Below are 22,900 nucleotides of genomic sequence, written 5' to 3' on the forward strand. Positions count from 1 at the left end.
TGACCCAGGCCTTCTAACTCCCCGGGCAGCGCTCCTTCCAAGCCCCCCGCAAGCGGTCTGAGCTTCGAAGGAAAAAGAGTTAAAACGTTTAAAAGTGATTCGTATGTTCCAAAGCACGCACAAAGTGTGTTCTTCTGTGAACTGCGGAATGGGTCGCTGATAAAAGATCCCTCTGAAGGTTTGAAGATACCCAACAAGGCTCCACAGAGGGCACTTTGGAGTCTTCCGCGAAGGCGCTAGCCCCCTAAAACCGACAATGCCCCTAAAACCGACAATGCCCAGACGCCCCCTGCAGGCAGCGCGCTAGAGAACGCGCGTTGGCTGTTTCTGGCACGCTGAGGCCACCGTACGGCATTAAGGGTGAAGCATCGAGGCTAGCAGAGCCCGCAACCTGACAGGTGTACTGGCGTGGCCCTCTACCTGCCCCGCCGCGGCGGCCTGCGGCCAGGAAAAGCAGGCTGGCGACATCTGGCGGGCCGCGGGCCGCGGGCCGAGGGAGAGGAGGCGGGGCGGCGTCTCCCTCACGTGACCCCAACGGCGCCTGGCGCGTAGTTCTGCGCCCCAGCCCCTGGGTCGGTCACGGTCTGCGCCTGCGCGGGCGCCGGCTCGCTATCGGTCCTGCAGGACGCGGGTGGCGATGGGTGAGTGCGGGGCGGGCGTGGGGAAGCACCGGGTTCCCGTAGCAAGAGGTTGGAGGGAGGGGAAATGCGCCGAAGGCCCGGTTGGGGTAGCCTGCCGCCCTGGGGGCCCATCCCCGTCTTCTGCGCGCTCCAGCTGCGCTGGCTCGGCCCCTGCGGGCCCCACCCAGGCGGCGCGCACTGAATCAGTTCTGAGCCTCCTCGGCTCCCGGCTCCCCCGCTTGCCCCGGGTGTTTGTCCGGCTGCTGGGCGACCTTTCCCGCGAAGGCGTTGTCCCTTCATTCGGGCGCGCCCGGGGCTGGGGAGTCACCTCCCTAGTGCACAGGAACCGCAGGGGTGGGGAGGAGCCAGGCGCTACCTGCACCCGGGGGAAAGCGGGGCTGGCACCGCGCAAGGGCCCTTGCCTCCCGGGAGACTGGGATTTCTGCCTCACCTCGGGACCCCTGGCTGTGGAGTGTCAGAGACGGAAGAGGACTTAGTGATCTTGTCCAACCCCCTCCCCGCTTTTCACAGGTTGGGGAAATGGACGCCTGGAGAACGGTAAGTTCAGCTACATAACCTGGCAGTGCTTGTTCTGCGACACCATGTTGCATCACGTTGTAGGAAGCTCACTTGTACAAGGATTTTCGGGGACGATGGTGGTGGTGGTGTTAGTCTCCATCCATTATTTAGTGTTCAGTTTAGCTAGATGGAGTATGTCAGCACCTCAACTTTCTGCATAACCTTTGTTTTGCACCTCACAGCTCTACCTAGCTGATCTTAATTCCCACCTTCTGTTTCTCTCTACTTGTAATCTGTGAAACAGAAGCCCTTGAAATGTGTAGTGACCTTGCCATTTTGAGCTTCCTCTGCCTGTGCTTTGAAAGGATTCCGTAGGATCAAAAGATGCTTGGACTCTTGAGGTCCCATAGTGGTTCAGAGCACAGGTTACCGCTTTGGAACTGGGGTCACCCTTAGCGTATCTCAGGGGAAAATAAGCTAGGAGTTGATTTGTCTGATCTCTCATTTGGTAAAGGAAAGCAAACTCAGATTAGTGGATTTTAAAATCAGATATTGCTTTGTCTTTGTATTGGCAAGATAGTGTCATAACTAGGGCTAGACCCAGGCTGATCTTGTTCTGAATGCTGACTCAGACCTGCTGACTAGTGGAAATTCACATCCTTTGAGAATTGGAGTCACCCTCTCCCCAGTTTTTGCAGAGACCTTTGTATTTGAATCATATCTGGATCATGCTGATCCATGTAGGCTGTACATTACAGTCAGGTTTTAGACTTTACACTGTTTTCTTAGTCACAGGAGCTTGACACTTGTAGTTGCTTGAAAGTCAAGTTCATTAACTGCTCCCTTATGATGAGATAGTTTTACGTAGCACACAAGCGTAAAGTTATGGTAAATAAATTTTGCAATAAATTGCAAAGAATTATCCACATTAATGAATAAAAGTATAAAGATCAATTTAGCAAAGAAATTTAACTATGTTCACAGTATAGGTAAACATGCAAAATTCTAAACTGCACTACCAAATAATGCTGTGCACATTATCCTTCTATTGCTAAATTAAGAACCTGTTCACACTATCCTGGTGTGTAGGATTAAACTAGAGAAAAAGCTTTAAATCTGTGAAGTCCGAGAGGGTTTCATAACATTTTTTTTTTCCCCATCTAGGCCTGTTTTTTAAATCTGAGAATCTTAATGTACAGTAATGTTCTTAAAATAGTTTGATATGGTGGTCAATAAATGGTTAACTTCTGTTAGCTGTAATTTTCCGCTTGTTTAATAACAGTCCCCATTCTCAGAGTCATAAATAAACTAACCTTTATTTGCAAAATTTCAGAAAGTAATACAAGTAACATTCCAGTAAAAGTGAACATGGACAAGATTTTTATTGTTGTTCATATACACAAATAACTTGGCTTGTCCTGTCAAGGAGCGTATGTAAACAGCTTGTAGGTGGTGACTTTAGAATGTAAAATATTTCGTGTGCTCAGTATGTAAAAATAAAATGGTTTTGACATTCATAAATTGTCACAATATCATGTAATCATGTACATTAATCTAAATATTCTTGTTGATTTAACGTTTAATTCTGAAACTGAAGAAGTGCAAAGCATTACATGGGTATCAGGCATTTCTAGACTAAGTGTTAGGACTTCAAATATTGATTAATCTTAGCTTGTAAGTGTACTACTAAGAGTTTTTAACTCATGCCTATCAGCTGAAACAGTAAAAAGTAAGGATGTAGTAGACTAGTAATTATCAAACTCAATACCCGGACAAACTTCAGTGTCTAGAACGTATCTTGAAGTTAATCCTATTAAGCCCCAAAACTGCGTATATTAAGAAAGGGAGAGGAGAGAGGGAACAGATGATGTTCTGGAACCTTTTTATTTTCCTTTTAATCCTACTTTTACTGTGAATAACAGCACTAAACTGACTAACTGAAGATTTTGGGACACTTATAAGCAAGTAGAGTTAAGACGAAATGCCAGCTCTCTTAAGTAGTAGTAAAAGTTTTGCTCAAAGGAAAGTACATAGCCTTAAACAGTCAAGTTATGAAACAAAGGATAGAAATAGTTGTCTCACTTAAGAATTACAAGAAAAAAAGCTGGGCACGGTGGCTCACGCCTGTAATCCCAGCACTTTGGGAGGCCAAGGCAGTTTGGATCACTTGAGCTCAGGAGTTCAAGACCAGTCTGGCCAACATAGTGAAACCCCGTCACCACTAAAAATACAGAAATTAGCCAAGTGCAGTGGCACGCCTGTAATCCCAGCTACTCGGGAGGCTGAGGCAGGAGAATCACTTGAACCCGGGAGGCAGAGGTTGCAGTGAATCAGGATCGTGCCACTGCACTCCAGCCTGGGTGACATAATGAGACTCAGTCTCAACAAACAAACAAACAAACAAAAAAACAGTACAAGAAAATAAACCCAGACCAAGTAGGAGAAAGATAATAAAGAGGAAAAGCAATTAAAAAATGTTTAAACTGCTAGGTGCGGTGGCTCACACCTGTAACCCCAGCACTTTGGGAGTCCGAGGCAGGTGGATCACCTGAGGTCAGGGGTTCGAGACCAGCCTGACCAGTGTAGTGAAACCCTGTCTCTACTCAAAATAGAAAAATTACCGACGCGTGGTGGTGTGCACCCATAGTCCTAGCTACTTGAGGGGCTGAGACTGGAGAATCGCTTGAACCCGGGAGGCAGAGGTTGCGGTGAGCCGAGATTGCGCCACTGCACTCCAGCCTGGGCAACAGAGTGAGACTCTGTCTCAAAAAAAAAAAAAATTTTTTTAAACTAGGTGGGCACGGTGGCTGATGCCTATAGTCCCCTTTGGGAGGCCAAGGCCAGCAGATGGCGTGAGCCCAAGGAGTTTGAGACCAGCCTGGGCAACGTGGCGAAACCCTGTCTCCACAGAACGTACAAAAATTAGCTGGGCTTGGTGGTGTGGGCCTGTGGTCCCAGGTACTCAGATGGCTGAGGAGGGAGGATTGCTTGAGCCCAGGAGGTCAAGGCTGCAGTGAGCACACAGAGCTGTGAGGTAGCCACTGCACTTCAGCTCAGGTGACAGAGTGAAACTCTGTCTCAAAAAAAAAAAAAGAAAACAAAACAAAACTGAGAAATAGTAAAATTGGTAATTCACAAGCTGCTTCTTTGCTAGGAGTGGGAAGGTTATCAATTAGATAAACTGATAACTCTGCTCAAGAAGAAAGGGAACATATGTACACAGGTTAGAAATAATTTTTTAAAACAGCAAGTGTTGGATGGGTGCAGTGGCTTGTAAATCTCAGCATTTTGGGAGGCCAAGGCAGGAGGATCACTTGAGCCCAGGAGTTCAAGACCAGCCTAGGCAACATAGCGAGACCTCCTCTCTACTAAAAATTATTTTTAAAAGTTAGCCAAGCATGGTGGCATGCGCCTGTGGTCCTGGCTACTCAGGAGACTGAGGCCCCGAGGGTCCAGGCTGCAGTGAGCCATGATCGTACCATCGTACTCCAGTCTGGGTGACAGAACAAGACCTTGTTATTTTCTTTTTCTTTTTTTCTTTTTGGATGGAGTCTCGCTCTGTCGCCCAGGCTGGAGTGCAGTGGCGCAATCTTGGCTCCCTGCAACCTCCGCCTCCGGGGTTCAAGCAATTCTCCTGCCTCAGCCTCCCAAGTAGCTGGGACTACAGGTGCGTGCCACCACGCCTGGCGAATTTTTTGTATTTTTAGTAGAGATGTCGTTTCACCATGTTAGCCAGGATGGTCTCAATCTCCTGACCTCATTCATGATCCACCTGCCTCGGCCTCCCAAAGTGGTGGGATTACGGGTGTGAGCCACCACATGTGGCCAGGACCCTGTCTTTAAAAATAAAAATAGGCTGGGAGCAGTGGCTCATGCCTGTAATCCCAACACTTTGGGAGGCCAAGGCGGGTGAAACACTTGAGCCCAAGAGTTTGAGACCACTGTGGACAACATAGTGAGACCCTGTCTCTACAAAAAAAAAAAAGGCTATATGAATTAAACCAGAATTTTTTTTTTTTAAAGGAAATCCAGTTATCAAAATTGACTCAAGAAGAGAGAACCTAACAGAACAATAACAATGGAAGAAATTGGGAACATTATCACAAAGCTGTCATCCTGCCAAACTCCAGGCTCAGGTGATGTCACAGGTGAATTCTTTTAAACTTCAAGGAACAGATCATTTTGATAAGGTTTAAATTGTTCTACAGTATGATGGAGGGGTCGGGGAATCACATACTCTTCTTACAAAGCCAGTGGAACATTGATACTGGCACTTAATGTGAAGATAGCATTAAAACTGGAAACTTATCTGAGTGCTAAGGCTTATGCCCATAATCCCAACACCTTGGGAGGCTGAGACAGAAGGATTGCTTGAGCCAAGGAGCTTCAGACCAGCCTGGGCAACACAGAGTGACCCTGTCTCTACAAAAAAGTGAAAAATTAGCCAGGCATGGTGATGCACGTGTGTGGTCCCAGCTGGGAGAATTGCTTGAGTCTGGGAGCTTGAGGCTGCAGTGAGCCATGATTGTACCACTGCACCCCAGCCTGGGTGACAGAGGAAGACCCTGTCTTGTAAAAGAAGAAAAAAAAAATGACAACATGATCTGTTATGAACAATAATATGAAATTTTAAAATATTACCAAATGGAAGTTAGCAGTATGATAAAAGAATATTTCACCACAGCCAAGTAGCATTTATCTACATATTACAAGGGTGAGTAATCACCAAGAAATACACTAACATAATACACCAAATGAATAAGTCAGAAAAGACTAATAAATTAGCTTGCCTTTGTTGAGTACCTACTGTACACTAGACTGTTCTCCCGGGCACTTTACATGTTATTAGCTCAGTTAATTGAGCTAGTCTATGAGGTAGTTAACAGCCGTGTTTTATAAAGAGAGTAAGCTATAGAGTGACTTGTCAAAGGTCACACAGTATGTGTGTGGTGGAGCTAGGATTTAAACCCAGGTAATTAGTAGGTTCCGGAGGCTGTACTCTTAAATATTGCACTGGCTCTATCTCCAGTGTTTGTATGATCATCTCAGGAGCTTCCTAAAAGCATTTGACCAAAGTTTAAGATAGACTTTTGAGTTATTGGTGGTGGGAAGGTGTGGAGGTGATTGAACTTCAGTACAACAATAATAAATGTATATTTCCTTCCCACGTTTGAAAATTCTCTCAGTTTGACTTCTCAGTTGACTAGAAAAATGGAATCCTTTTTTATTTTATTTATTTATTTATTTTTGAGACGGAGTCTCGCTGTGTTGCCCAGACTGGAGTGCAGTGGTGCAATCTTGGCTCACTGCACCTTGCCTCCTGGGTTCAGGCAGTTCTCTTGCCTCAGCCTCCTGAGTAGCTGAGATTACAGATGCCTGGCTAAATTTTGTATTTTTAGTACAGATAGCGTTTCTCCATGTTGGCCAGGCTGGTCTCGAACTTCTGACCTCAAGTGATCTGCCTGCTTCGGCCTCCCAAAGTGCTGGGATTACAGGTGTAAACTACCGCGTCTGGCCTGGAATCCATTTTTAATGGGAAGCACAATTTCATAGTTAATAGTTAGGGGCAGAAGCTGAAGTTATAATTGCAGCTCTGCTAATTCTTAGAATGAATATAGATTGAAGTCTTGGGGTTTTTGGCATAATTTGTGAGATGAAATTATGTGATAGCAGTAGGAAGGCCTCTTTCACTTCACGTTTACAGTACAGTCCTACAGATGGGCGGGGGTGGATGATAAACAGGGAGGAGGGATACTTGAGTGAAAATAAATCTTATATAACTCAGCTGATCAGTGAACGTTTTTGTGTCTTGATGATTTGTTTCCCTGTGTAAACTTGAAAACTGCTAGGACCTGGATTATGAACACTGAGATGACAAGAACTTCCTGTTTAAAACCAAAAGCCAACTAATGATAATCCCTAGGGAGTTCCCACAAGTGTCAAGAAAAATATAAGAACTATGATTATATATATATGTAATTGTATGGGGATTATAATGATTATAATTTATTATAATCCTTTATTATAATTTAACTTTGTTCGGGAAGTATTTGTCCAATAAGAAGAAAGAATTACACATAAAAGAGAAGGCAAAATTTTTTGCAAGTGATCTTTTACATTGTGGAAACTGAACCAAATTCACCAAAAAACTGAGACATAGTAAGAATTCAGTAAGTTAGCTGGTTCTAACCTTAATACCCAAGAATTGTTAGTTTTTTTCTTATGCAAACAAAAACTGATTAGAAAATTGATGGAAATAAATAGCCTATGAATAATAATAATCAGGCAGGGCAAAGTGGCTCATGTCAGTAATCCCTCTTTGGGAGACTGAGGCAGCAGGATCGCTTGAGCCCAGAAGTGGAAGACCAACCTGGGCAACATAGTGAAATCCCATCTCAAAAAGAAAAAAATTAAAAAATTTAAAACAAAATGTAATAGTAACCAAAAAGGTAAAATACATTGATGTAAGAAATAAGATCTATGTGAAGAAAATCTTAATGCTTTAAGGTTTGCAAAAAGTTGTAAGTAAATAGGAAGATACCAAGTTCTTGCAAAGTTAACATTCAATTTTGAAAAGATGATCAGTATTTAAAATTAAAATAGACTTGCCATGTCGTGTCTGTCATTCCCTCCAGACAGCTAGTCAATGACCTCCTGCTGTACGTGGCCTTGATACCTTCTGTGATTGTACTTATCTCCCTATAGTGGCCAGACTGGTCTTGAACTCCTGACTTCAAGTGATCCGCCCACCTCGGCCTCCCAAAGTACTGGGATTACAGGCATGAGCCACTGTGCCCGGCTACCTGGCCTATTTTTACTATATATGCATCATTTTGTGGATACATCTTCCGCCATAGAACACCAACAGGATTTTGGGAAAGAGTACACGGAAGTTTACCTGAGAAAAGTGAGAGGACCAGAAAAACTGTAATAATTCTCTTTGGAGGGGAAGCCCTACTAGGTGATGAACTGTATTCTGATGCTGCAATAGGTTAAAACAGGTTAGGACTAGAGAAGAAGTACTAGGCTCTTTGTGGAAAAGAATGGAGTGCAGAAATAAACGTGAATGCCCATGGGTATTTAGATTATGCTGCGACTACTGGAAACAAAGTTCATCAGTGATGTTGGCAGTCTCTTGTCTTTGCCTCACTTCTTATACTGATACGCCAGAGAGATTACAGTGTATGTGATAAATGAAACCATAAAAATTATGGAAGGGCCTGTAATCTGAGCACTTTGGGAGGCTGAGGCTGGCAGGTCACTTGAGGCCAGGAGTTTGAGACCAGCCTGGCCAATGTGGCAAAACCTTGTCTCTACTAAAAATATAAAAATTAGCAGGGCATGGTGGCACACACCTATCATCCCAGCTACTTGGGAGGCTGAGGCAGAAGAATCACTTGAACCAGAAAGGCAGAGGTTGCAGTGAGCCGAGATCATACCACTGCACTGCATCCTAGATGATAGAGTGAGACTCTCTCAAAAAAAAAAAAGGTTGTGGAAGGAAGCCTGGATTACTTGTTTATAGTTTTGGAGTAATGAAGACCTTCTGAGGAGAACAGGAAATCTAGAAGTTGAGATATTTAATATCCAAATTAAGAACTTTAGTGTATAAAAATGATATAGACATGGAAAAATTATTTGCCATAATTTGACTAATATAACTAGATTCATTTTCTTCATATCCAAAAGGTATTTTACAAATCAGTAAGACAACCAAAGCGCCAACAGAAAAATGGGCAACATATATGAAAAATATAGAGTAAAGAAGTGGTCAGTAGAAATGAAAGATGCTGAATCATATTCAAAATTTTAAATGGCAGGCAAGGTGGCTCACTCCTTGTAATCCCAGCACCTTGGGAAGCTGAGGCATGAGGATCACTTGAGGCTAGAGGTTGGAGACCAGGCTGGCTAACGTAAGACCTCTTCTCTACAAAAAAAAAAGTAAAAAAAAGGTGGAATGTGGTGCTGTGTGCCTGTAGTTCCAGCTACTCAGGAGGCTGAGGCAGGAGGGTCATTTGAACCTAGGAGTTCAAGGTTATGGTAAACCATGATTGTTCTACTGCATCCTGGCCTGGGCAACAGAATGAGACATTGTCTCAAAAAAAAAAAAAGTTTTTAATGGCAAAATAATTCACATGGTTTAGGTACAAGGTTGCCCATTGCTGCGTTGTTTAAAGGCAAAATAGAAAAAAATAATACCCAAAGGAATAGTTCTACTATAAGGACACATGCACATCCATGTTCACTGCAGCACTATTCACAGTAGCAAAGACATGGAATCAACCTAAATGCCCATCAGTAGTATAAGGATAAAGAAAACGTGGTATACATACACCATGGAATACTATGCAGCCATAAAAAGAACAAGATCGTGTCCTTTGCCGGAACGTGGATGGAGCTGGAAGCCATTATTCTTAGCAAACTAACTCAGGAACAGAAAACCAAATACCACACGTTCTCACTTATAAGTGGAAGCTAAATGATGTGAACTCACGGACACATAGAGGGGAACAACGCACACTGGGGCCTATAGGAGGGTGAAGGGTGGGAGGAAGGAGAAGATCAGGAAAAATAACTAATGGGTACTAGGCTTAATACCTGGGTGACAAAATAAACTGTACAACAAACCCCATGGCACAAGTTTATCTACATAACAAACTTTCACATGTACCTCTGAACTTAAAATAAAAAATTTTTTAAAAGGCCAGGCCAGTGGCTCATGGCTGTAATCCCAGCACTTTGGGAGGCCAAGGCGGATGGATCGCTTGAGGCCAGGAGTTCCAAAACCAGACTGGCCAACATGTTGATACCCTGTCTTTACTAAAAATACAAAAATTAGCCAGGCATGGTGGCAGGCGCCTGTAATCCCAGCTACTCGGGAGGTTGAGGCAAGAGAATCACTTGAACCCAGGAGATGGAGGTTGTGATGAGCCGAGATTGTGCCACTGCATTCCAGCCTGGGCAGGAAAGCAAGACTCTGCCTCAAAAAAAAAAAAAAAAAAAAAAAAAATTAAAAAAAGAAAAGGTGGGTGGGGGCAGGTTTAATTAGACCTTTCCTCTAGATACTTCTGGAAGGTCTTGGAATTAAAAACATACAGCTTTTATAAACCCACTCACACACTTGGCAAGCTGAATTGTCCACAGACTTTTCCAAACCTTAATAATATAAAATAAAACCATAAAAAATAATAATAAAAAAAAGCAACCATAAATAGGAGATAGAATAAATTGTATGCAGTGCAGTCATTTCAGAGTACGGTGCAACCATTCTAAACCCTGAGGTATCTCTGTGCTGATGTTAGATTCCAAAATGCATTGTTACACACCTCACTTTTTTTGCCTTGGTAGTGTGTGTGTTTCTTTTGAAAATGATGAGTAGGTTGGAAGAGGGCAGGGAATAGGGGTGGGTGAAGGTGAACAGAGTCCAGCTGATTGCTGCAGAGTCCCTGGCATTAGTTCAGGTGAGATGAGACCCGAGTAGGCCAGTGAGCCTGGAGGAGAGGCTTTCTGTGTGTTTAATTGATTTCCAGCTTTTTTTCTCTATTCATTTAGGTAATACACATTTCTTTTGTGAATTTTTATTTAAATTTTTGTTGTTGTTGTTACTGGATCTACAAACAGCCCAACTCCAAGGAATCTGGCGTCTCTCAATGGAGCATACAGGTGACTTCATAATCTAACTGCACTAGTAACTGGCAAAATTGGAAGTAATTTCTCTCTGTTTAAATGGCAGTGAAACAAATTTTCAGAGCAGGTTTCTTCAACTGAACAAAATATTTTGAACCTTAGAGGTGGTATGGCTCTCCTGATCAGGGAGGGACTGTGAAAGGTTTGAGCTCTGACACTGCCCAGCTCTCTGGATACAACCAAGTGACTTTCTTTGAGTGGGGAGAAGTTTCCTGACTCCTCATATTACCTTCCTTAGGGTAGACTTTGGGCCTGCAGTGATATTAGTCCTAACTTGCTCTTAGTTAAGAAGAGTTCATCTTTAGAAACATGACAGCAAAGCAACTCAAACTCCAAAGAGGCATTAGGCCATAGATTGTACAGATACCTACATTTTCTTTATAATACTCTATATGCTTAGAAAAGGACATACAGATCTTAGTGTAACATACTTAAATAAAATAGTTTCTTTCATCTGCTTCACAAGAGAAAGCAAAATATTTTGGCCGGGCACAGTGACTTACGCCTATAATCCCAGCACCTTGAGAGGCTGAGGCAGTTGAATCACTTAAGCCCAGAAGCTCGAGACCAGCCTGGGCAACATGGTGAAACCCCATCTCTACAAAAAATACAAAAATTGGGCCGGACGCTGTGGCCCACACCTGTAATCCTAGCACTTTGGGAGGCCAAGGCAGGCGAATCACCTGAGGTAAGGAGTTCGAGACCAGCCTGGCCAACACGGCAAAACTCCGTCTCTACTGAAAATACAAAAACTAGCCGGGCATGGGTGGTGTGCACCTGTAATCCCAGCTATTCAGGAGGCTGAGGCAGTAAAATCGCTTGAACCCAGGAGGCAGAGATTGCATTGAGCCAAGACTGTGCTACTATACTGCAGCCTGGGCGACAGAGTGAGACTCCATCTCAAAAAAAAAAAAATTAACCAGGTGTAGTGGCACGTGTCTGTAGTCCCAGGTAGTCAGAGGGCTGAGATGGGAGGATTGCTTGACCCCAGGAGGTTGAGGCTGCAGGTGAGCCAAGATTGTACCACTGCATTCCAGCCTGGGCTGAACAAAGTGAGACACTGTCTCAAAAAAAAGAAAAAAAAAATTATATATATATATATATAATGTAGTATTATATATATATAATGTAGTATTGTTCAGAGGGTCTTGGGATTTTCCTGAGGGTCCTAACCTGCTTCTCTGTCCTCATCAGCTACCCATCCTTCTCCACCTACGTTGTGCTCCTGCAGGCACACACAGGTAACCTCCAAGAATGCAGTGCCGGTGCTCCTTTAGCCCAACACCTATGCCTTAGCCTGTGCTGCTCCACTGGCTAAAATGTGCTTCACCCTTACATGCATAGTGACACTTATTCAGCTTTCAGAGTCGAGCCCAGGGGTCATGTTCTGCCTGTCATTCTCTCCAGACAGCTGATGAATGACCTCCTGCTCTACGGGGCCTTGATACCTTACATGATTTCATTTATCTCCCTGTTGTCTAATTATTTGCATGTTTTATCTCCCCTGACATAGGTACCTGACATAACTATTTAATTTTTACTTTCCATCTAAATACCACTAAAAATTCAAAATTAATCCTACACTGAACCTTAAACACTTCTTTATTTTTAATAACTATATGTCTCATCCTGTGGATACATCTTCACTTACACATTATGTCCTTTACTGTTGAGCATTTGTGTTCAGTATTTGCTGTTAAAAGCCTGGCTGTGACTATCTTATGGCTGAATCTTTGTGTACATGTTGTGTGAATTGTTTTCTTAATCTGCCGTCTTAGAAGGAAAATTATGGTTGTGTATGTGTTCCATATTCGTTACACATCGGTGGCTCCGGCAGATACATGCCCCTTAGGAACTAATGCTTTCTGATTCTTTCTGTGCCTCAGCTCTGTGCTTTTTACTTTGAGAGTGATCATGGTTTTCCTTAACATCTTTTGTCCTGAATGTTGAGCAGTTCACCACAGCATGTGTGTAGTATGAGGAGGAAAAAAAACATAAGGAACTTGGCAATTTTTTGTTCCAAGTGAAAGACCTAGACAGTTTTTTGTTGTTTTTATTATTTCCCATTGCAACCCTTAAATATGGTTTGGATTGCTTCCACCTCGTGGCTGTTGTGAATAGTACTTCTGTGAACGTGGGTGTGCAACGTCTTTGAGGCTGCGCTTTCAATTATTTTGGTTATATCCCCAGAAGTAGGATAGTAGGATTGTTGGATCGTATGTTCTTTTTTTTTTTTTTTTTTTTTTTTTTTGTTAGCAGGGTATTACTCTTTCACCCAGGCTGGAACACAGTGACATGAACACAGCTCACTGTAGCCTCAACTTCCTGGGCTCAAGAGGTCCTTCTGCCTCCACCTTCCCAGTAGCTGGGACTGCAGGTGCACGCCACCATGCCCTGCGAATTTATTTTGATTTTTGTAGAGGCAGAGTCTCACCATGTTGCCTAGGCTGGGCACAAATTTGTGGCCTCATGCAATCCTCCCGCCTTGGTCTTCCAAAGTGCTGGGATGACAGGTGTGAGCCACTGCGCCTGACTACTATTTTTAATTTTTAAATTACTGTTATTTTTAAAAACAAGAGTCTTGCTCTGTTGCCCAGGCTAGAGTGCAGTGGTGCAATCATGGCTCACTGCAGCCTTGACCTCCCTGGCTCAACTGATCCTCCCACCTCAGCATCCCACATAGCTGGGGCTACAGGCGTGTGCTACCATGCCCAGCTAATTTTTAACTTTTTTGTAGGCATGGGATCTCTCTATGTTGCCCACGCTGATCTCAAGCTCATGATTCAAGCAATCCTCCCGCCCCAGCCTCCCAAAGTGCTGGGATTACAGGCATGAGCCACCATGCCTGGCCAGTCTCTTACTGTTAAGGAATTAAAATCCAGTTAAAAAATATTTAGCCTCATATATATATTTCTAATATATAGAAGTTTGTATATATTTCTATTATATCTAAGATATAATACAATTGTCATGTTATCCCCCAAATAAAGGTGATCTCCAAGATCAGCACTGGAAGGTCGGAATTGTTCGGTATGACCCAACTATTTGGATCTGGATTTTTTCAGGGAGGAGGAATCAGATTTAGATGACTGGCAAGGAAAGATCGTACATTTTACAGAAGGTGGTGTTTTATAGGGGTGGAACTTTGGCTTAGTTCCTATCATTTTCAGCAGTATCTAGTATAGCTACCTCTTATCTCAGGGCAGCCTCACAAAGTCATTGCCATCTGTGACATGGTAGCAGAGATATGAGCCCTGGAGTCAGTCAGACTTCATTTCAGAATGCTGACCCCACCAGTTACTAGCTGTGCCTTGAACAGAACAAAAGAGAATACTGGTTTTGTTCATTTGTAAAACTGGAAAAATAATACTTTATGGAGTTGCTTTGAGAATTCATATATGAAAATAGAGTGCATGGTACATACCTGCAGGCCCTCCTTGCACCCATCATCCCACACCTCCACCTTCCAAGGTGCATGTTCAGTGTCCCTTACCTGTGTTCCCGCAATGGTTGGTTATCATAGAAGCTGTCACATTGGTGTACTTGTCCACGTTGGCACATTCTATTAGTTTGTGAGTTCCTTATCTTTGAATCTCTAGCAACTTAGCAGAGGACCTAGCTCATAGTAGGTACCAAAGAAGTGTAAATATTAATAGAATGAATGCATGTCTTGCTGTTTTACTTCTCATGGGAGGAATGTGTGCCTATTTCAGCAGGACGATAGATACCGTTATATAGTGTAGTCAGTAATTACGAACTAGTCTAGTGGCTCTGAAAATTATTGCTGTTAGGACTCCTTTATACTCTTAAAAATTATTGTGGGCCCCAAACAGCCTTTGTTTATGTGGACTGATATTCAGGGTCTTTAGGAATTTAAAATTAAAATATGAATTTTGAGGTAATGATAAACATGTTAATCATTTGAGGTAATGATTACATGTTAACACATTTTCATGAAAAATAACATTCATGCCTCCCATTTTTTTCTAATGATTTTACAGTCATTAGAAAATATTTTACAGTTTTCTAAGCCTCTTGCATGTCTAATTTAAAAGACAGATGGAGTTTACTGTTTACTGCAGTCTGTTGTGATAAGTCGTTTTGATTAAAGTATATGCAAAAAATCGAGCCTCACATAGATATGTAGTTTGAAAAAGGAAAACCTCCTGGACTCCCAAAAGGATCTCAGGGACTTCCAGGGGTCTTCTGAGAACGCTTGAAGAATCCCTGATCTAGTCTGAAAAGGAAAGTGTGGTGTCCAGATATTAGAGGATGGATTAGGGAGAAATCCCATGTGTTTAGCTCTCTATAAAACGGGTTTACCCGTTGTCATTTATTATTTGTAGGTTAAAAAAAGTCCTTCATGAAAAAGAAAGATCTTAAGCAACATGATGGATTCAGAAGCTCATGAAAAGAGGCCACCAATACTAACATCTTCAAAACAAGATATATCACCTCATATTACAAATGTTGGTGAGATGAAGCATTACTTGTGTGGCTGCTGTGCAGCCTTCAACAATGTCGCAATCACATTTCCCATTCAGAAGGTCCTCTTTCGACAACAGCTGTATGGCATCAAAACACGGGATGCAATACTTCAGTTGAGAAGGGATGGATTTCGAAATTTGTATCGTGGAATCCTTCCCCCATTGATGCAGAAGACGACTACACTTGCACTTATGTTTGGTCTCTATGAAGATTTATCCTGCCTTCTCCACAAGCATGTCAGTGCTCCAGAGTTTGCAACCTGTGGCGTGGCGGCAGTGCTTGCAGGGACCACAGAAGCAATTTTCACTCCACTGGAAAGAGTTCAGACATTGCTTCAAGACCACAAGCATCATGACAAATTTACCAACACTTATCAGGCTTTCAAGGCACTGAAATGTCATGGAATTGGAGAGTATTATCGGGGCTTGGTGCCCATTCTTTTCCGGAATGGACTCAGCAATGTCTTGTTTTTTGGCCTTCGAGGTCCCATTAAGGAGCATCTGCCTACCGCGACGACTCACAGTGCTCATTTGGTCAATGATTTTATCTGTGGAGGTCTATTGGGTGCCATGTTGGGATTCTTGTTTTTTCCAATTAATGTTGTAAAAACTCGCATACAGTCTCAGATTGGTGGGGAATTTCAGTCTTTCCCCAAGGTTTTCCAAAAAATCTGGCTGGAACGGGACAGAAAACTGATAAATCTTTTCAGAGGTGCCCATCTGAATTACCATCGGTCCCTTATTTCTTGGGGCATAATCAATGCAACTTATGAGTTCTTGTTAAAGGTTATATGAAAAATACCATCAGTTAAGTGCCATTTTATCAACTGAATAGACCTTCTAAGAAGAATGCAGTTTGACCTCTTTCTTAATTGGCCGAATACAAGTTGGTGTCATGACTCCAGGGCACAGTGAGTTATGGGCAAAGCTATTTTCCTTCAGCATCAACAAAACAAAATAAAAGGTTCCAGTAGGAAATACAAAGTTTTTTGTTTTGTTTTGTTTTCTGGTTTTTTTTTTTTTTTTTTATCATTACCTAAGAGCTTTAGGCTAATTGCCTGGAAAATAGCTGTCCATCTGATGGCCTTTGACAGGGAACCTAATCCCCAAGATAGGATTCTTTTTCTCTCAAACCGGTCTTGAAGTCTCCTGCATTGAAACATAAGTGGCTGTGACTGGCCAGAGAGAAGGTCCTCAGGGGCCAGGGGCTCCTCAAGCTTCCTTTGTTACTCCATTGCTTGCTTCTCTGCCCTCAGGAGCAGCTGCAGAGGACTTTCTTCATTAGGCTCAAGCATATGACAAAGGGGCAGAACAGAGAAGACAAACAGCTTATTAGGTATAGCCTTTTCATGATAAATTGCTTGTATTATTTTTGAAACTAAGCACCTGTTGGATAGTCATTGTACTGTCTCTGTTTAGATATGGTAGATCAAGGAGCTATGAAAGTTCCCGTTTTGCTTTCTAGGTTTGGAAGTTTTCTGTTTGATTCTGACTGTGACCTTCAGCCCTTCCAGAATGTCCTTATAATTTCACTTATTTCATTGCCAAAAGATGGAGGGACTTAAATTTTGTTATAGGTGTTCCATCCTGTTAACAAGTTTTCATTTTGTGTATAGATCAAATTCTGTTTAGCTTGGTTCCTTTCAGTTACTGGTGCCATCTCAGCAAAGGTCTGTGGTTATTTTTCCCCTTGAGTAGGAGTTGGTCATATTCAAACATCCTGTTCTCTTAAAACTCTCCTTTTAAAAAGTAAACGCTTCCATAACATTTTGTTTTGGAAGTCTATTAATGGAATCCCACTTACTTCCCCCTAGTTTCTAAATGTTACAGAGGGGGGAAAAGACTCAGGATAGTTTTAACCACCGCCCCCCCCCCGGCCCTCCGAATGTTCGCTGTCTTTTATTTTACTCTTGGAAATAGAGACTCCATTAGGGTTTTGACACTTTGGGAACCCCGTTTTACCATTGTGTCAGTAAAACAGTAAGATAATTTGAGAGCATACAATCTAAATAAAGACATTTGAAGGGTTAGTTTGAATTCTAAAAGTAGGTAATAGCCAAATAGCATTCTCATCCCTTAACAGACGAAAACTTTGTCAAAGGAATTAGAAAATGTGAAAATATTTTTTCCAGATGAAACTCATATGCCACTTCCAATTGACTAATGAAATACAAGAGACAGACTGAAAAAGTGGATTATGAATCTTAAAACCCTTTCTGTAAATATTATGTAGCTAAAGATTGATTTCCAGCTTCTGACATGACAGTAGGTTTCTTGTTAACCAGTTTTTCTTCTTTCTGGGTAATTGCATGTGAATATATGCACATACTGACCAAAATAAAATCGGGGCCGCAACTTGGTAGTTTACTGAAAGTTCCTGGGCAAATAGTCCATAAAAGCTGTTTACCTCTAAATGCACTATGGCTGGTTAAATACAGTGAACATCCTTCTTCCAGCTGTAAAGGATGAAGTGTATTAAGCATTGGCCAGGCAGTAATAAAGGTAAATAGCTCTACAGCAGCTCTGTCTGACAATGTTGTGCTGGATATTGCAGTTTGTTTTCAAGGTGCAGATGTAAGGATTTAAAAAAAATAATAATTTGGCACCAAATAAATATGAGTAGCGTCCTTTGGCCTATTAAATAGAGTCAGGATTTGAAGGGAATTGAGTTTGAGAAATGAATAAATAAAGGCACCTTGGTGCCTGACCCCCTCGTTCATGTGTGTGACTCTGTCAGTAGGTGTGTCCAGCTCCTCAGCCCAGGGCAGGTGGGTTAGCCTGGGAATAGACACCATTGGGCCTTTGGTTTTGTTGGGCTTCCTTTTGACTTTACACTCCATACAGGTGGTAGAAATCTGAGTTCTAAAGCACTTTTGTGAAATACAAGCAAAGTGAGAATTCTAAGGAAAATGCTTTGGTTTCTGCTGTCTCAAATAAGTGGCGTTTAAAAACAATTATTAATAAATATTTTTAATGGTTTTAACTCAGTTTTTTTTTTTTTTTTTTAATTTCTTTGTCACTCTTTACAGCTTTTGAAGACCAAACTGCAAATACATTACCAGGGATGGTTTTGTGTTGTCCTATAGGCTTCTTAAATTTGACAAAAAATTTAGCAGAACTTGTAACCAACAGCTTTGAACTTGAAGTCAAAATGTATTGTTAATAAGAGATTCTAACTATTGCTTTTACCTTCAGTGTGAACTAGTGTGGTAACAACTTTGAAAAGGCAGGCCAGGCGTGGTGGCCCATGCCTGTAATCCCAGCACTTTGGGAAGCCAAGGCGGGTGGATCACTTGAGGTCAGGAGTTTGAGAACAGCCTGGTCAACACGGCGAAACCCCATCTCTACTAAAAATACAAAAAATTAGCCGGGTATGGTGGCACACGCCTGTGATCCCAGCTACTCGGGAGGCTGAGGCAGGAGAATCGCTTGAACCTGGGAGGTGGAGGTTGCAGTGAGCTGAGATTGCACCACTGCACTCCAGCCTGGACGACAGAGCAAGACTCTGTCTCAAAAAAAAAAAAAAAAATTGAAAAGACAAACATGATTGAATATCTGAAAAGCTTTAAAAGTGGCCTTTCTGTTACGTATGTGGCACAAATGGCTCATGAGTACAGGACACTTATGGTCTTGTGTTCTATACTTCATGTGTGATGCCACCAGAAATGTTATGGATTCTGTATTGAACACACTGAGAGTGGTATGAGCCCTCAGGACTGCACCACAGAGTAAACACAACCTTGATATGGTGACGAATATGTGTGTCTTTCTTGTTTCATTTGTGCTTGGGGACAAAATCGATGTCTTTGTCTAAATAGTCGATATTCATCTTAACATGGTTGGCTGTATAATCACCGGCTATATTGTGAACTGTGCAATAAAACAGAATCGTGTGTATATAATTACCTTTGGATACCTGAAATTCCCAAGCTTGGTTACAATGTAATGCTCAGTATAAGGCTGTGCAAACATGTAAGGGAATAATGGTGGTCGATGGGATATATGAAATGGGATCTAGAGGGCTTCGAGTGAAGCCAATCATGTTGAACTAACACTGTTTCAGTGTAGATGAAGTAGAGTGAGGCGTATGCAGTCATAAAATGAAGGGTGGGCAGGAGTTTACATTTGAAGAAAGGGTAAGCACTCAGACTTGGTTTCTTTTAAATTAAAATATTTCTTTTATCATGTGCAAATGCATATCAAAAACTTGAACAGGTATTCTCTTGAAATTTGAGGAGTTTTAGTTTTTAATGCTGTCTTTGCTTAATATTAAATATGTGTTGTGTGGGAGTCTCTAAATGTTTCCTCTTGAAGGTTCATTACTGAAAGTGGTTAAGCGCACAATGCTATTTTTGATAGTTTGAGTTTTATGACCATATGAGTTTAAATGAAATATGTTAAATGTTTCAGAGTTAACAATTTTTTTTTTGATAATTTGGAATAAAGTTTGTTTTTGTTTTAAACAAACAAAGTTTGTTTCACTCTTTTTGGTCTTCTCTTATGGTTGAGTAGTTCCTTAATACTAGCACGTTCCTTTTTTGTGGTATTAATAGATTAACCTGTTAGTCTTTTTATTGAGAAAACAGCACACTACCTTGGCTTTTAGCAACTTAACCTGGGAATGTGGCAGGTAAAACATTCCTTTGTCTATCCATCTTATTTGGTCAAGAGGGTTTCGTGTAAGTTTTTTTCCAGGTAGTTTAACTGCAAAGCTTTTTTTTTTTTTTTTTGACAGGGTTTCTGTTGCCCAGGCTGGAGTGTAGTTGCACGATCATGGCTCACTGTAGCCTTGACTTCCTGGGCTCAAGCGATCCTTCCGCCTCAGCATCCTGAGTAGCTGGGACTACAGGCACGTGCCACCAAACCCAGCTAATTTTTGTAGAGATGGGGTTTCACCATGTTGCCCAGGCTGGTCTTGAACTCCTGGGCTCAAGCAGTCCGCCCACCTTGGCCTCCCAAAGGTCTGGGATTACAGGCGTGAGCCACCGTACCCGGCCACACATTTTATTTCTTAACGGTCTTCCTCATACAATAAACTTCCCTACTGAGTTTAAACTTTCTTGGTTTAGCTTCTCAGTACTTTCTGTTGTAATAGAGTACCCTCATGTAATGTTTACTCCCAAGTTAAATAGTCTGGATGTTTGTCCTTTTCAGTTTTTTGTTTGTTTGTTTGGTTTTTTTAAATACCTACTTTTGCTTTCAGAGCTGGTTAGGAGAGTGTGAAGCTTTAGCCACATTGTGAATTTGCTTGTTAAGTTTTAGGTTGTTTCCTGGCTTTAGAGATCGTTGGGATTGCCTGATAAGGACAGCAAGGTAAAGGAGCAGTCGCTTCTAAAAGTCCTGTTTTGGATGGAAATCCATCATAAAGAGAAAGTGCAATATCCTGAACTTGTAAATTTAGATTTGATAAAAAGGGTGTTTAATCATCATATCATCTGGTGAAATCTGTTAACCCACCTGTAGCAGCCTCTGTAGAGTTCTAGCAGCCACTGTAGAGTTCTAGACCTCCAGAGTGAGGAGTAGGTGTGACCAGGAACGGCCCTGGGGGATCTCTGCTTAGCTACAGAGCTCTCCCAATCCCCAAGAGACTGGCTTCCATCTTAAATCTTTTTATTTATTTATTTATTTACTTATTTATTTAGAGATGGGGTTTCACTCTTGTTGACCAGGCTGGAGTGCAATGGTGTGATCTTGGCTCACTGCAACCTCCGACCCCTGGGTTCAAGCGATTCTCCTGCCTCAGCCTCCTGAGTAGCTGGGATTTCAGGCATGCGCCACCACGCCTGGCTAATTTTATATTTTTAGTAGAGACTGGGTTTCTCCATGTTGGTCAGGCTGGTCTCGAACTCCTGACCTCAGGTGATCTGCCTGCCTTGACCTCCCAAAGTGCTGGGATTACAGGCATGAGCCACCGCGCCTGGCTACCTTAAATCTATCTGACGTTCCCAACTAGGAAATTTTTTCTCCAAATGATTGTATCTGATTTTAAAGTAGAAATTGAAGGTAAAATAGGATTTATCTCAGTTCTTATCTCCCTTCAATCTATTCTTCATATTGTCAATTTTTTTTTTTTTTTAAAGATGGTCTCTGTCGCCCAGGCTGGAGTGCAGTGGCAAAATCTCGGCTCACTGCAACCTCCACCTCCTGTGTTCAAGCAGTTCTCCTGCCTCAGCCTCCTGAGTAGCTGGGATTGCAGGCATCCGCCACCACACCCAGCTAAATTTTTATTTTTTCAGGAGACAGGGTTTTGCGCCGGGCTGGTCTCACACTCCTGACCTCAAGTGATCCACCTGCCGTGGCCTCCCAAAGTGCTGGGATTACAGGCATGAGCCACCATGCCCGGCCGTCAGTAATTTTTTAAAATGTCACTTCAATAAGTGCCTTTCCTCTGTCATAAAGACCAGACACCTTGCTGTGGCCTACAGGAGACAGGATGATCCAGCCCTTGCCTCCCTTGCTCTCATCTCTAGCTAAAACTGCACTGCTGTCTCTGCACTCCAGCCACTGGCACTTCCTGATTACTTGGGGCATGCTGTACTCATCTTGCTCCCAGCTTCTGCCCATGTAGGTGCCCTCTGCCCTCAGCACTACCTTTCTCTACTTGGTTTATAGACTGCTGTCCTTCAGATCTCGCTTGAAATGTCACTTCCTTGGGGAAGCTGGCTTACACTCTCAGGACTCGGTTAGGTTCCCCTGTCGGACTCCTCCTATGTCACCATGTTTCTATTTTTCACAGCACTTACCTGTTTTAATTACATCGTGAATAGTTTTTGTTTGGATCTTGGGGAGCATGTATTCACTAGTACATTTTATTTGTGTTCTCTAATTTAAAATTTTTTCATCTTGCTTGATTTTTCTGCAGCTAAATTAGAAATTTGTAGTTTTCCCCCTAAAAAATGCAATGATGTTCTTTCTGTGATTTTCTGGTCACCTTTCTTCCAAGAAATCCATGTGCTCAAAGTGCTTGCTTGCAGTTTGCCCCATAATAAGTCATTGTTTAATCCAAAGATCTGAGCAGCAAACTGAGCTGATCCTTCTGGAGAAAGTATGGTTGAACAGCCGAGACCACTGGGTAGTTGAAGAGGAAACCACATATCCTGAACTCCTCAGTCTGGTGTGAGGGGAGGACAGCAGATAACTGAATGTGCAGTGTTCCCAAACATCACTGATCCCAAACCATTGCTTCTGCCTGCCACTGCCACAAATACAGTACGACTGCCACCCCTTCATACTCAGCTTTAATCCTCAGAGTTTCATCTGGTCCTTTATGTGCAGATGTTACTCGAAGTCCACATGGAATGCCAAAATTTCCACAGGCCTTGATTTTTTTCATGGTGACTAAGGTCAGAAGTAGAACCCATCAGTACTATAACACTGCACTGACTTTCTGATTTCAAAAGCAACTGTAATCTCTACAACCCATGCAAAGTTTTTCTGTACCATTTGGAACCCTTCAGGAGTTACACTGAAGCCTTGATACGACTGTTTATCTTTTGGCCAGAAGTGGTGGCTCACGCCTGTAATCCCAGCACTTTGGGAGGCTAAGGCAGGAGGATTGCTTGAGCCTGGGCAACATGGCAAGACTCC

General features: G+C 42.4%; 1 protein-coding gene and 1 pseudogene across 12 annotated transcripts; one reads left to right on the plus strand and one right to left on the minus strand.

Annotated features, from left to right (window-relative positions):
- The first annotated feature begins 575 nt into the window (after positions 1-575).
- Positions 576-19,784, plus strand: SLC25A51 (solute carrier family 25 member 51). Of its 12 annotated transcripts, none has more exons than XR_012424549.1 (5): positions 576-641; positions 1,152-1,178; positions 5,163-5,287; positions 10,692-10,802; positions 15,173-19,784. XR_012424549.1 is itself a non-coding variant. In XM_005581250.5 (4 exons), the coding sequence occupies exon 4, from the start codon at positions 15,215-15,217 to the stop codon at positions 16,106-16,108; it is 894 nt and encodes a 297-aa protein (XP_005581307.1). In that variant the 5' UTR covers positions 576-1,178; positions 5,163-5,287; positions 10,692-10,802; positions 15,173-15,214; the 3' UTR covers positions 16,109-19,784. The 12 variants fall into 12 exon arrangements, 10 of the variants coding, with proteins under 10 accessions (XP_005581307.1, XP_045229420.1, XP_005581309.1 ...); XR_012424550.1 differs by having other exon boundaries at positions 5,163-5,275; positions 15,173-18,296; XM_005581250.5 differs by having other exon boundaries at positions 576-1,178.
- A 2,228-nt stretch (positions 19,785-22,012) lies between these two features.
- On the minus strand, positions 22,013-22,807 carry LOC102137154 (bifunctional phosphoribosylaminoimidazole carboxylase/phosphoribosylaminoimidazole succinocarboxamide synthetase pseudogene; annotated as a pseudogene).
- Positions 22,808-22,900: the final 93 nt, after the last annotated feature.

This window comes from Macaca fascicularis, chromosome 15 (assembly GCF_037993035.2).
Source record: "Macaca fascicularis isolate 582-1 chromosome 15, T2T-MFA8v1.1".
Taxonomy (NCBI): Eukaryota; Metazoa; Chordata; class Mammalia; order Primates; family Cercopithecidae; genus Macaca; species Macaca fascicularis.